This window comes from Rhamphochromis sp. 'chilingali' (genome assembly GCF_963969265.1).
Source record: "Rhamphochromis sp. 'chilingali' genome assembly, chromosome: 1".
Classification (NCBI taxonomy): Eukaryota; Metazoa; Chordata; class Actinopteri; order Cichliformes; family Cichlidae; genus Rhamphochromis; species Rhamphochromis sp. 'chilingali'.
The window spans coordinates 26245705-26259599 of NC_137929.1; the positions used below are offsets into that span (position 1 = coordinate 26245705).

Sequence of the window (13895 nt, forward strand, 5' to 3'; positions counted from 1 at the left end):
CTTAGGTCAAACAGCTCCAAATCCTTGTTGCAAACAACGGGTATGCTGAATTCTATAGTATTCATGAAGAAATATGTTTGTCTTCCTTAAGTGTCCTCTTTAAATAATTACATCTATCTTCATGAAGTTGTACCAAAACACCTTATATCACCGAGACAATGTGTTTCTCACTATTATACGCACTCGCAGTGGGTTATAAGCCATCTTTCTCGCCCAAAGATAAACATTTCTTCATTTTGTGAATAATAAGGAAGACAAACTGGATTATAATTGGTTTACTGGATCTGGTTGCGTATTTCTGATTGGACAAGAGACCTTCGGGTTGATCGCTGCTATTGGACAGTTTAGTGCTCGGTCTCCGCGCTCATTGGCTGAACTTCCGGGCTTCAGAGTCCGGCAAAGTGTGGAACTAAAGAAGACTGGGACGAAGAGGAAGTACTTTTTAAAATGGAAATACAGTAAATCATACTTGAACTTTTCGCAGCGGAACAACAGGACGCGGTGAGCGAGCTTTTCTCTTGACTGTCACATTTATGGAAAGAAGGGTTATTTGTTTACAAACAGCATCGCCTACATCTGTGGACGGATAACGTTATTTGTTAATCCGTACGCTGTAGGAAGGTAGGGTCAGTATGGAAGCCCCTCCGGCGATGCTTCACTGAGTTTGATGGTTGTTTTTCTTCTACGAACCGGCACACACTCTAAGAGAAAACACTTGGCCATTAAATAAGATGAGTATTCGGACAATGTGATGAACAGGCAGTCATTCCGTCGCTGCGGGGTTTCAATTGTTAGCTAGTGTTGCACTTGACTTGTCCGTGGTGTAGTTCCCGCTAATTTTAAAAGAAAATGCAACAAAGGCGTCTCTGTTATTTTGAGGGGAATTACAATTAATTTCGCGTTCAATACAATAGGTTTCAGGCTAATTTGGGCATTTTATTTTACTCTATGCACCGCCGTAGCTGTTATAACGTACACGGTTTTACTTTGACATCCCGGAAGCTAAAAGATAAAGTTAGACCGATTGAGATGGGACTTCCGGTAAGGTAACAAATAAGACCCCCATTAATTGTTGAAGCCAAATTGTGGAGCAACTTTAAAGTGATATTTCAGTTATAAACTTTTTTCTGAAGGTCTGTTTTATGAGGGATAAGCAAGACTGCGTTATTTTAGCTTGTTGTTGCCTGTATGTCTGTGAGGCCGGTCATGTCATTTCCGGTGTTGTGTTGTGTTTTTTGCAGTTCACTTGCAGGTTATGGAGGCCATACAGTAGCTCGGGGGTCCCACGTCCTCAGTCTGCTGTTAAACCTTATTCCACTCCGTCTACTGAGTAAGCAAAATTTCACTGTTATTAATCCACGGGCAGGTCTTAGTTTTAACAGCACAATGTTTTGCCTTGTTTTATTTTTTACAGACTGTAAAATATGAAATCTGACCCCTGACAATTTATGTTATTTTCAGATGTATTCGTTGTTGTAAACATCCCAGTCAGTGTTTTATATTTTTGAGTTTAATGTTGTTGGGACATTAATTGTGTGCTTATGCAGCTTTTTACATATAATTTATAATATAATTGAATTGTCCACCATATTTTCTGGACAAAAATATGTTTTTGAAGTGTGATTCTTTATAAAGTCTATATTTAGGATGTGCCCTTTGGAGTTGTGTGTAGCGTAAGTCAAGAATAATTCAAACACGGATGTCAATGAAATAAAGTTTAACAGACACTTTGGTAATATATCATTATTACTATTTTCATTATTATTATTTACTTATTTATACAACTTTTTTAGAAAAATTATATATGCACCCAACAAGTAAGACTTAGCTTACATGAAGCATAATTTTCTGGGTTAAATTGCAGTACTTGTAAACGAGCTGGTATTTATAGTGGCTTTCAGCTCAATTAATTTTCTACTGCAAGTCTCATTCATCCAATCACACACACACATTCATACAGTACTTTTCTCTAGCGACTTTCCAATTGGTAGACAACCCGCTCTGCCACCTGAGCCACAGCTGCCCCCATCTACCTGAATGTTTGTTTGTTATGCCGCTTAACACTGACCTATGAATTATTCAAGAAAATTAACCTAACTCAGTTGATGAACCAGTGGTGTGTCTACACATAACAGGAAGCAGGCAAATTTGAATTTTGTTTTGGCTCAAACTGCCTTTATCTTCGAGAGAGGTACAACACCGAGTATGCAGCTGTCTATAAAGCACAGTGGAAATGCAAACACAAAAAGTAGCTTCAGATTTTCAACATTATCCCAATTTTAAAAAATGTAGCTAAAAGACCTCCAACAAAGCACAATATGCAAGAAAACTGTTCCAGCTAAATGTAGAAATAACAGACTTGTTTCATCACTTGAGGCAAAAACACATCATCGAGTACACCCAGGCTACAAAGGAGGAGATACTAGCAGCTGGTGGTGTGTGACCCAAATGTAAGCAAATGACTCCACCGAGCGCAGCTGGAGCACTCGCTGGTCGCACTCCACATGACAGGAAGAGCAAACTGTGGATGGAAATTACAGATGCAGCTACATGTGGCAGAGAAGGGTTTTAAGCAACAGGTTAAAAACTTTGGCCCAACGTACAACATCGCAGGCTGAATGTATTCTTTCATTTTATTATGTGACAATACTGTGCTATATTGTTGAGGCCATATTGCCCACCTCTTCTGCTAATGCAGTACAAACATATCTGGATAGAATTGGCTGTGTTGAGGAATAAATGTGGTCATACTAAATATTTACTTTCAAGCTTGTTAGAATTGTATAAATTCGATTTTTGCACATTTTTTTAAATAAATCGTTGCATCTATGGGCTCTGGGCTCAAGTTAAACTGCTCTGATGCCAAACTGCATTGCACCTGAATGCTTTAACACAAACAGTCTTTAGTTTTATGTGATATTTTTATTAATGCCGAACATAGTTTCCGGCTTCCATGCCCGCCCAACCCCCTGTGAAGGAGCCGGAGGAGGAGATGGAGGCAGAGGGTGAGTCGCAGCTCCCCGAGGCCAACGGAGAGGTGGAAGAACCCAGAGAGAATGAAGGAACAAGAGGGGGAGGAGCCGAGGAGACCATGGAGGAAAGTACGGAGGAGAGGGAGACCGACTTGGAAGATAGTGACGAGGAGGAAGAGGAGGAAGAGGAAGAAGAGAGCTCAGGTAAAAAAAAAAAAAAACTCAAAATGCTCCACTAACGTTTATACTGCTTATATAAAAAGAGAGACGCAATGTAATCGACGCCACCTTTTCTTTTTTCTCTTTGTCCTATGTAGAGATGGATGATGAAGACTGCGAGAGGAGAAGAGGAGAATGTCTGGATGAGATGATGGATCTGGAGAAACAATTCCAGGAGCTGAAAGAGAAGTAATTTTTGAAGCAGGGGGAAAAAGGGATTCAACACTTTATCCTTCTCTTTTTTCGATGCCTGAGCCGCCTGTTGTTGAGGCTGATTTCACCGTGTGATTGCAGGTTGTTTCGGGAACGGCTAAACCAGGTGAAAGTCAAGCTGGACGAGGTGCTGACGGGAAAGGCCGGCGAATACAGAGAACCGCTGGCTGCACTACAGAACAGCATGCAGATACGGACACAAGTGGCTGGTACAGAAAAATAAATAGAAAAATAAATAAATAAAATCCTAATCAAGTCCAATACCACTGTAGTGCAAACAACCTTGGCTGCCATTTGTCTGTAGTGAGTGTAGGCTGTCAGGATGCTGTTTACCTAACGATATAACTGACGATATAATTGTGGAAATTGGCCGACATATCCTCAGCATAACCATGTATAATATCCACAAAACTTGAAAAGAGGTTAAAACACACACACACACACACAACACGGTAATATTATGTTGAAGCACAGTACGTATCACTCCGCGAGGCTAGCAGTAGTGATACGGCCCAGCCCTAAGTAGAGCTAACATTTGTGGACTCGGACACTTGGCGAATAAACTTTCATACAGTGTGATGTGTGATTTTTATAGCAGACTCGAGCCTAACCTTAGATGGCATGATGTTAGTGTCTAATGTCTAATCTGCTGATAATAAGGAATTGCACCAACATCGGGAATAATCAAGAGTGTTTATGCTAGTTTTCATGTGTTTGTGAGTCCTGACTTCCTTTGTGTTCTCACTTTTTTGGTGAAGGCGACACCTGCTCAGATGAAAAAACAGACATTATTCTTGAGTCTGAAGCCATGAATGACACAAAGCTCGTTCCTGTGGATTTTTAGTGGATTTTCATCATTTTAAGTTTTGGATCAGTTCCAGCATCAATTTGTTGGAAGACTTAATTTCACACAAATCAGTGTATATTTATGAGTAATTAATTTTTCCTATTAAATAACCTAAAAAAACAACAACTGACCGTACCTTTAAATCAATAAGGAAAAAGTGTGATGCCTCAAGGTAGTTGTTTACCCAGAATGCATTTCTGGTTCAGGGTCCTATTAAATATTTAGATTGTTTTGGACCCTCCAAATGCAGCACTTACTTATAGAGCATTGCTAATGTGTGTTTAACCAAACAGTAATGGAGTAGCAGTGCACATAATGCCAGTATGACCTCCTCAGACACCTTTGGCTGTCTCTTTGTGCAGGAGTGTACAGGGAGCTGTGTCTGCAGGTCATCAAACACAAGCATGAATGTGAAGTGCAAGGAGCGAGGCAGCACCTGGAGGTAGCGCGCACGTGCACTCTCAACCGCATTCTGCTTTCCTACTGGAGACTTAATATTCTCAACTAAAAGAGAACTAACGCGCTTGTTTGTATCTACACGTGTTTTACAGAGTGAGCGAACGCTGCTGTTTGACGCCATGAAGGGCGAGCTACTGGAAAAGATAAGGAGGCTGGAGGAGGACAGGCAGAATATAGACCTCACCTCAGGTACGTGTCAATCGCAAAGCTGTTACGTACACATAAAGTACGCAAAGGTTATAAAACTGAAGTACTGAGTGAAAGTGTTCAAAACAATTCATTTTAGTGGAGTTGTATATGGTGGATTCTGTCTGTCCAGAGTGGAGCGATGAGCTGAGGGGCAAGAAGTGCAAAAGAAAGAACCTGCTGGGTCGATCTGAGAAGAAAAAGAAAGTAGCTTTGGTTTCAGGTAAGCACCACGTGTGAGGAGCCTCACCAGCGCTGATGTGTACATATACAGATGAGGAGATGAGCTCCCGTCTTATTGTTTAAGTGCTGCTAAACAGAGCGATATATGTTTTTAACATAGTTTTCCATAGCTAGTTTTTACCCAGATTTACTTTTCACATAGAAATTTCACGAGAACTATTATTACTTTATTATTATCTGTTTGTTGTTGTGCTGGAAGCCAAAGCAAAGACTCAGTTTTGCTGCGGACTGCTTGAGGTTTTGCTTCCACTTTGATGAGATTCCCAGTTCCAGACACAGAAGCATCCCCACAGCATAATACTTCCACCACCATGCTTCACTGTGGGGACGGGGTTCTTTGGGTTGTACTTCCTGTTTCCGCCAAAGTGCAGACATTTTTATATGGTGTGTAAATTGGAAGTTAACCCTTTATTACACAATTAAAACATATCGTCGCAGAGCAGTGGTCTGTGCTATAGCTTGATGAAAAGGTCATTTACTTGCAAGCCATTTTTGTCAGATATTTCCATTGGAAATCCTACAGAAGGCAAGAACACAACAACTACGATCAAAAGGCAGAATCATAGTTATTATTATTGGTTATATATCATTTTATATATTGTTTTTAAATTAAGCTTAGATTCAATTAGTTTCCAGAGTGTGTTTTCTTGTTTCTGTTTAGTTTTCAGTCTCAGTCTCTCAATATGACTGCCTCTGTCTCACAGGGCCTTTCATCGTCTACATGCTGAGAGACATCGACATCCTTGAAGACTGGACTGCTATCAAGAAGGTCAGAAATCACTTGTAAAAGTTCCCTTTGACTTCCCAGATTCTTCAGCTGTCAGTCGATAAAGATGCAGCTTCAGGGTGTGTACACCAGCCTGCGTCCGATCGTGTAAACAGCGTCTCTGTTTTTCAGGCGAAAGCAGCTCTGTCGCCACTAAAAAAGAAAGTTGAAAGTAAGTCTGCTCCAATCGTCTTTTATTAACGCAGCAAACTGAAAAGGTTTGGTCTCTAAACGATCCTGTTTTGTCTTTCAGAGCGGTGATGAAAGGCGGATCTGTGCAACAGCGACACCAAACTTAACACACACTCACGTTCCCAGCTATTTCCCACCCTACTGCTTGTTTGTTATCTATTGCTATTTAAAAGACGTTCTTAACGATATGACAACCATGTATTTATAGAATGATTTATAATGCTGATTGAAAATCTAATCTTTTAGCACACAACCTTTTTGTCTGTCTTTTTTTTGTGTGTCTGTCGGTGTGAGTCAGAATCACTGAGACATACTCGGCTGTCTTGGATATGTTTGATCATATTGTGTTGTTGCAGTTGTGTGTTGTCTTGCACAAAAGTTGCTGACTGCCTGGAAGCTGGTGGGAGAGGAAGGAAAAGAAGCTTCTGATAAGCAATGTTCACATTGGACACCCAGCGACTGTGCAGAAAACACGCGTATCTGATCAAATGACATGAAACTCACTATCATCACGTGTTAATTACACCAATTAACAAATTCTAAGAGTTCATGAGCAGGACCGAATACACAGGCTGAACCATGTTTTCAGCCATCCTGACCACCGGCACATCTTTACACCAAGGAAAAGGTGGCTAAGCAAACTTAAAAACGTCCAGCAGGTGGCAGAATTTATCTTTATTTTTAAAAATCTGTGATCAGGATCGTGACTGATTGTGAAATAAATAAATAAACTGGTTCTTATGCAGGTGGAAAATCAACATGTTTGAATGTTTCTGCTGAACATCACCAAAGGTGAGCAATTTATGTGAATGAATGCTGGGCAGCCCAGTGTGCATGAGGTTGGATTAATGCAGCTTTAAAATGTCCTCAGTTTGTTTTGGGGGGGGTTTGGAGGAGAAGCAGCAGGAACAGTGGAGAGTCAGCTACAGGTCACTGAAATGGCAGCTCCTGTGGAGGGAGACAGAAGGTTAACTAGCCACAAAATGCACTCAAAGACCAACGGCCTCCTCTCAGACCGCTACTTGCTCCTGCGTGTTCTGGGTTCAGTCTCTCTGGAAATAAAGGATCTTTTGATCTGTAATTACAAGAAGTGCAACTAAAAATAATGTTCAGATTAGTTTCAGCTGATCTTTAGGGCACCAGAGGAAATAAAAGGTGGTGACAGTGAGAAAGCTCACGATGGTGTGGTTGGGGGCAGCAGCCTAAGCAAAAAAGCCCAGAGCTCCCTCTCTGCCTCCGGGTCAGCTGAGACATCTCTCCGGGGTGTCCTGGGTCTATGACCCGACCTGAAGCACCTCAACTCAACTAGTGAATTTTAAAGCGAATACACAAGAAAATCATAAGTTCAAATCATAAATAGCTGGCACATGTAAATGTGCATCGCTTTGAGAAGTCAGTAAGGTGATAGTGAGCTAAAGCATGAGAGAGGTGGCAGGAACCCAGGCTGACCAGGTAAATATGTCCACATTTGAAACAAATACCCAAAATCCTGTTATAAAACGAAACATCTACCAACAAAGAAGAATCTGAGGAGTCAAATATTCACATCCTGGTCTGTGTACAGATCTTTAAAACTATGTCAAAAACATTTCACCTATAAAGAAAATTTATCTTTCCTCAGTTTTCTGTCGATTCAATACAGACAAAATAATGTTACATAAACTTTCTAAGAAATCGAACTAACATGCTCGTCCATACGTTGTTCCTACTCGTGTCCCTTTGCCTGATCGCAGTCTCTAGATCGAGGGTGTCACAGTGTACTGATGTGAAGTACAACTGGTGCCGGGCTTCATATTCACCTCTGCCCACTGAAATAGGACCATTTCAAATGATCTTTGCTGAAGGTGTGCCGTTCTTTGTCTTCACTCTCAGTCTAATTAACCTAACCTGCACATTTATATGCAGGTTAGTAGATCAAAGAGTTTGCATGAAGCTGAAAAAACGCTCTAAAGGAGACATGTGGAGACCAGTGTGTGTGGGAATCATTTATTTGATGTGAGAGGAGTGAAGTTCAATTATGTGTTTACAAGGTAAAGACAGAGCTGTAGATAATGACAAAGTGCTTTCCCCCTCTTTCACTAAACTCCAGGTTAAAATCTTTCTTTGTCCTCTGGATTACATTTTTAAGGGTAGCTGTCATAAACATGGGTCTGCTTGAAGTTATACTCTCGGGTTTGTGGGAGATGGATTCAAGTTCCATCTCATTCCTTCATTTTTCCCTTCATTGTCTTGCTGATCCTTTTATCTCTCTCCTTCTTTCTTTTGTCAGACCTTCCTTCCTTTATCTAAGCTGCTGATCGGTTACTTTAAATGGGATGTTGCATCACAGTTCATGACTTCAGCATCTTCCACCTTCCCTCGTTTTTCTCACAGCTGCTTGCTGAGTTTACGCGCCTGCCTCTCCCTTGCTTCAAAGGCAGCCTTGGTGTCTTTCAGCTCTTCCAGCTGCCGGCGGATTAGAGCCATGTCGAGCTGGGTGGCCTCGCACTGCTCCCTCAGGGCGGCCGACTCCGTCCTCAGCTGCGCGGCGGCGACGGAGAGCTGCTCGCTGCGTTCACGGCACTGCATCTGCATCCTCTTGGCGTCAGTGAGGAGGGACTCCACGCTCACCGCCACCGAATCGCACTGGTCGCGAGACATGTCCTGAGCGGGGATAGAGGGATGGATGGAGGTCAGGGGTCAAACCTGAATGGATCTGAGTGACGGTAAAGCTGGCGGTTGAAGGGCTCGCTCCTATTTAAATCTGAGATTTAAGGACTCAGCTCTGTTTTACAGATTTTGTGCCGTCTGATTTGGCAGGGGGCTGGAGCTTTCCTGCCAAAAACACAGATAAAGTGAATCAATAGCTGGCTGTTAAAAGTCCAGCACAGATCAACAGGTTTAAAACAGAACATTTGATCTGTGGAAAGTGAAGTAGCTTAAAGAGGCTTATCATGGCTTAGCCTGCAGTGTCCACTGCTCCTCTCTATGTTTCTCTTTTATCCTTACCCATCTCCAAAACTCGTGCCACTGTTTTGCTCTTTACAAAAACACTGATTTCTAAAATCACAGGTTGTTTTTTCTAATTAGCAGCCAAAGAGTAACAGCAAAGCAACATGTGACGATGTCTTACCACAGACTCCAAAATCAGCTTTATCTCGACCCTTGTGGTTTTCTTCTGAGACTCAGGTTGCAGGCAGGGCTCGCCGTCCTCCAGGGTGCTCTATCCTTCGCTCTTTTTTTGCTGTCAATTACAGATACTTTAAAGAAACCTCCAGCAGACCCTGCTATAGGTGCAGATGGTGGAAGTGGCTGTAGAAGCTCGTTTAACAGGACCACTGGTGATTCTTTTTCCCCTTTGAAATGCCAGTACGCTCTTCACGTCCTTCAGTTTCTGACCTGTGTCCGTCTCTCCAGTGTCTTCCTCCTCTCTTCAGTGAGGATTAGCTGTTACCTCAGGCTCAAGTAAGGTCAGGCAATCCAGAGATTAGATAGTTCAGGGTGACGTGTTGTAAGAGCAGCTCATTGGGTCTATTTTGATCAGGGAAGGGGAAAGTAGCTCATTTAGACGCTCAGCCTGGAATATCAGTTCAAGTTATGCTTTAGTCGGCTGTTGCAAGTCACCAGGAATGATTAGTTTGAGCAGTATTGATAGAATAATGCACTTTTTTAAGGTTTGTATAAAACTAGCTTTTTCAGACAATAAATATTCCCCACAGTGGTCTTAAATGTATGTTTCAGGTCTCTTCTGGATGACTGCCCTGTTTTGTTTTGACACTGATCGAACACAGCCGAGACTTTTCACTGGACCGCTGCTTTACAGAGCCGCTAGCTAGAAATCTTGGAAATGGTTTTGCAGACTTTTAAAATCTGACAGCCGGCTTATGAATCTGCGGGTAGCAACAACCAGGCTGTAGGTTGTACACAGAAACACAAAAACACTATAAACATATCCCTGATAGTGAGAACAGGCGAGATCATTGGAGCCTCTCTTCCCTCCATCACAGACACCGATCACACCGGCTGCATCTGGAAAGCCACCAGCGTCGTAGAGGACCCCACACACCCCTCACACACACTCTTCACCCTGCTGCCAAGAGATACTGGAGCATCCGGGCCAGACTGTGAAAGTTTGTTTCCCCCAAGCCGTCAAACTCCTGAACACTCAGTTCCTGGACTGACACACACACACGTCACTACAAGCACTTATCTGCACAATCTCAAACACACACTTTCATCCATTAAGCTACCTTTTGCACAATGCTCAGTCTTTTGCACTGCCATTGTTGCACTTTTCTATTGCACTGTTGCGTCTGCATCGCTCTGTCTGGTGTCCCAGATAGCAAGGAAACATTGAAACACTGTTGAGTCAATATCAGGCTGTGTCATTGAATCAACGTTGAAGTGTGACGTTGACCTAACGTCACTCTTGCACCCTTTTTTAACGTTGAAACAACGTCAGGTTTTGATGTTGAATCAATGTTGAAACCTGACGTTGATTCAACGTTGTATTTTCTAATACTGTTGACATTGAAACAATGTCAGATTCTGATATTGAAACACTGTTGAGCTATGGTGTTGATTTTCCACCTCTTTCGCACAGTTGCTTTTTATTAAAACAACAGTTAAATCATGACTGGAAATCTACCTTTCTTTATAGGTATTTTAACCAATACTAAACTACTGCATGTTTCCATCAATACTTAAACCACCTAAACACATAATTGTACTTATTCCTTAAATTGGACACCCTTTATAAAAAAAAACCCAAATGTCTCACAATGTATCATGTCAATATTAATATCCTAAAATAAGAAAGCATTGCATGTGATGTAACAGAGAAAAAAAAAAGGTCAATAGTCATGTTTCGTTTGCTAAATACTTTATTAAAAGACAGTTTCCTATTTACATTTATATGTTTCACAGAAGTTTGTAATTTTTTACTCTGGGATGGGGATGCATGATGTGCGTCCTGCACCACCCAAACGATCTGGGGCGTATCGGAGCCATTTCTGCACTGCTTGCGCAAAGACAAACTCGGACATAGAGTTTGCCCCTAACTGCTGCGTCAGGCCATCTAGGACAAAAATACACACACACACACACAAACAAAAAAAGTGAATTAGAGCACGTGAATAAGCTCTTGTTAACTGTCTTCAGCGAGGAGAAAGTATGTAAACTCCTAGGCTGATAAACATGAAAGTCACCAGGCGTAAATCTGCAAACTGCCGCATTTGATTCCCAAAGAGCTATGAGCGGAAAAAGTGATAAGTCTTAGCATGGTGTGCCGTGTATCCTTTAAAACAAAATAAACATGGGGTCCTCGGGCTGTACAAACTACAACCCGAGGACTAAACAAGCCAAAGACCAAAGACTCCATCTCCAGATTAACCGGACATGAAAGTCTTGTTATTAAGAAAGACAAAGTAATATAGCAAAAAAACAGTAAAACTTACCAAATATGCATTTGCAGAGCGCTGTATCTTTAAATGCCATTTTTTGCTTTGTCTGGTCCTTGGTTTTTTTCCCTGCCCAGTTTAGTACCGAGGCCAGCTCATTTGTGATGGCATAAGCCATTACACGGCGGACTCGCACCTCCAGTGTGGTCCCTCCAATCAAGGCAAAGCGTCTCACCTATAGACACATTTTAAGAGATGGAATTAGCGTGTCTCATGTCTTAAATGTGTATGCAAGTGCTTGTGTGTTTAATCAACAAGCCGTTGTTATGTATTTAAATCACATCTGACAGCTATTACACTTTATAGTTACAAAGTGTATATAACCTTTATATACTTACCATTGCCTTATTTGCCTCTTGTGATTGAAGAGCTGGCTCTGCATTGTTTAGCTCCTCAATGTTGTGCAAGGGCAAATCCAGAGGCAGTACCCCAGCATCTACCGATTCATTGCAGCCGGTATTGCGGATGGCTCTGACCTCCTCACGGAGTTCGTTAACAGCTCTCGTCAGGTCTGACAGAAAAAGATAATTTTTTTAAGTATTTAAGAATACAGACAACTTGTCAAAAGTTTCCTTGTGTCACACACAGATATGTACAAAGACACTAGACAGTATTTTATTACCTGGTATTTTCACTCGAGGGGCCTGGGGAAACCATTTCTTTGTGGGCTGCTCATCCTCTGAGTCACTATATGTGTACAGGGGATTTGGTCTAAAGAAAAAAAGTTGAAAACGGTCATAAGTAATTACAAATGTGCTTTTGGAATATTTTTTCCTAAAGTTACAGTTTAATTTATAACAACACACACAGGAAACGGAGATGTGCAAGAAGGTACAGTATACAAGGAATTTTTGAAGTGCACAAGTGTACACGGCTTTGCATTTATAAAAAGTTTACAAGCTTCCACTTTTTGGACTATATTATGTGGTGATATTGCAGTATGCAAGCACCACAGATATGTACAAAAGACAAGATCATAAATTCTTAGCAATCAAAGATATGTTTGTGAAATAAAAAAAGTTTTACTTGTGCTTTCTTTTATGACTGGTCTGAGTTTCAGCTTCGGACTGAAGGTCAGACGTATCACAGTGTTCACTTAGATATTTCTGAAGACTGCGTTCTGCTTTGTGAAATGTGTCTGGAAGTACAAACACAATGTATGGCCAGACATAAATTAGGACATGAAAAACTTGTTATTGTTACATTTATACAACACCAATCCAGATGATACCCACCATGGCTTATTAGAAGTCGGACTGGTGCATAGGTGAGCCATGTTGAACCAGGATGAACTCTCCTCTTTACTGCATCGTGGATCCTGAATGTGTCTCACAGAGGATATGGAGGCCATGACAATTTCTCCCCATTTATCCATGAACTAGGGACTATTTCTGTACCACCAGTGCTGAACAATGCACCAGTCTTTCATTTTTATCTTTTTTTTAATTTGGAGTCCTTTTTTGCCCTGTCTAGGATAAACAGGAAACAGATAATTACAATATATTTCATAGTCACTACAAAACTTGATCTATTGATTAAACTAAATAATAAATAATAGCTTAAAATGTATATAGGCAACAATTACAAGCAAACCCGTATATGTAAGCATTTAAACACTGAAGATAATAACATTAACAGTATTTTGTCTAAGTCTGCCATTGTAGGAATTCATGGCACCGAGACAAAAACTTGGCGCACAGTGTGGCGTCAAAATAGGCGCACACCTTTGACGCTGCGTTTTCTCCGTCTTCCTCGTCCACACGTAAATGCTAAACGCAGTTTACGTGTGGACAAAAGGTGCAAACGCAAGTTAGGTGAGCGTGCAGCGTAAAGTTTGAATTGAGTGCGAATCGAAGCGGGTGCTCTCCAATCATTAAAAGTAACAAAGTCATTGAACACATTTATACAGTTACCTTTACGTTTATCAATCATATATCACAGATTTACAATTTTTTGTAGTACTATGCTAAAAAGCAACTACAGAGCGAAAGTCTGGGTCAAGCGCCGAGGCGACGGCAAGAACAAAGGAACCCTCGAAGCGTTAAAGCTAGCTTTGTAAGGAAATATAACGGAAAAGTATGAAACGAAAATGTTTTCTTTGTTGATAGACTTTGTTTGCAGTGCAATTTATTTGTTGCCGGATTGTAAGATGAAAGTAGACACAATTTCAGGCTCCCACATTTTATCCGAAACTTTACATTAACAAGTTTGTTTTGTTTTTTTTACTGTTATTCAAATGCAACCGTGGAAATAACGAATAGAACAAAAGTCATTCATTCTTACCTTATACTAATCGTGGTGCAGGCCAGTGCAGTGCATGAACTTATACCTTCTCCGGTCAATTCCGCTAAGAGTAAATC

At 41.2% G+C, this 13895-nt stretch overlaps 2 protein-coding genes across 2 annotated transcripts; one reads left to right on the forward strand and one right to left on the reverse strand.

Annotated features, from left to right (window-relative positions):
• The first annotated feature begins 379 nt into the window (after positions 1 to 379).
• brms1 (BRMS1 transcriptional repressor and anoikis regulator) lies at positions 380 to 6850 on the forward strand. The gene is made up of 11 exons (XM_080897220.1): positions 380 to 501; positions 1242 to 1330; positions 2942 to 3176; positions 3290 to 3380; positions 3486 to 3613; positions 4614 to 4693; positions 4803 to 4899; positions 5030 to 5119; positions 5844 to 5908; positions 6038 to 6077; positions 6159 to 6850. Exons 3-11 carry the CDS (start codon positions 2954 to 2956, stop codon positions 6164 to 6166), a joined length of 822 nt encoding a protein of 273 aa, XP_080753346.1. The 5' UTR covers positions 380 to 501; positions 1242 to 1330; positions 2942 to 2953; the 3' UTR covers positions 6167 to 6850.
• Positions 6851 to 10941: 4091 nt separating this feature from the next.
• LOC308407694 (uncharacterized protein) lies at positions 10942 to 12964 on the reverse strand (the record flags this gene model as incomplete). Its single annotated transcript, XM_080899510.1, has 7 exons — positions 10942 to 11153; positions 11533 to 11710; positions 11874 to 12046; positions 12158 to 12246; positions 12562 to 12673; positions 12771 to 12853; positions 12954 to 12964. The coding sequence occupies 7 exons, from the start codon at positions 12962 to 12964 to the stop codon at positions 11017 to 11019; spliced, it is 783 nt and encodes a 260-aa protein (XP_080755636.1). The 3' UTR covers positions 10942 to 11016.
• Between the last annotated feature and the right edge of the window lie 931 nt (positions 12965 to 13895).

Excerpts from the sequence above, each read along its gene's own strand:
- brms1 (XM_080897220.1), top strand. The coding sequence starts at position 2,954 with ATGCCCGCCCAACCCCCTGTGAAGGAGCCGGAGGAGGAGATGGAGGCA. Across the intron at positions 3,177-3,289 it reads AGAGGAAGAAGAGAGCTCAG|AGATGGATGATGAAGACTGC; the intron begins GTAAAAAAAAAA and ends TGTCCTATGTAG. Across the intron at positions 5,909-6,037 it reads ACTGGACTGCTATCAAGAAG|GCGAAAGCAGCTCTGTCGCC; the intron begins GTCAGAAATCAC and ends TCTGTTTTTCAG.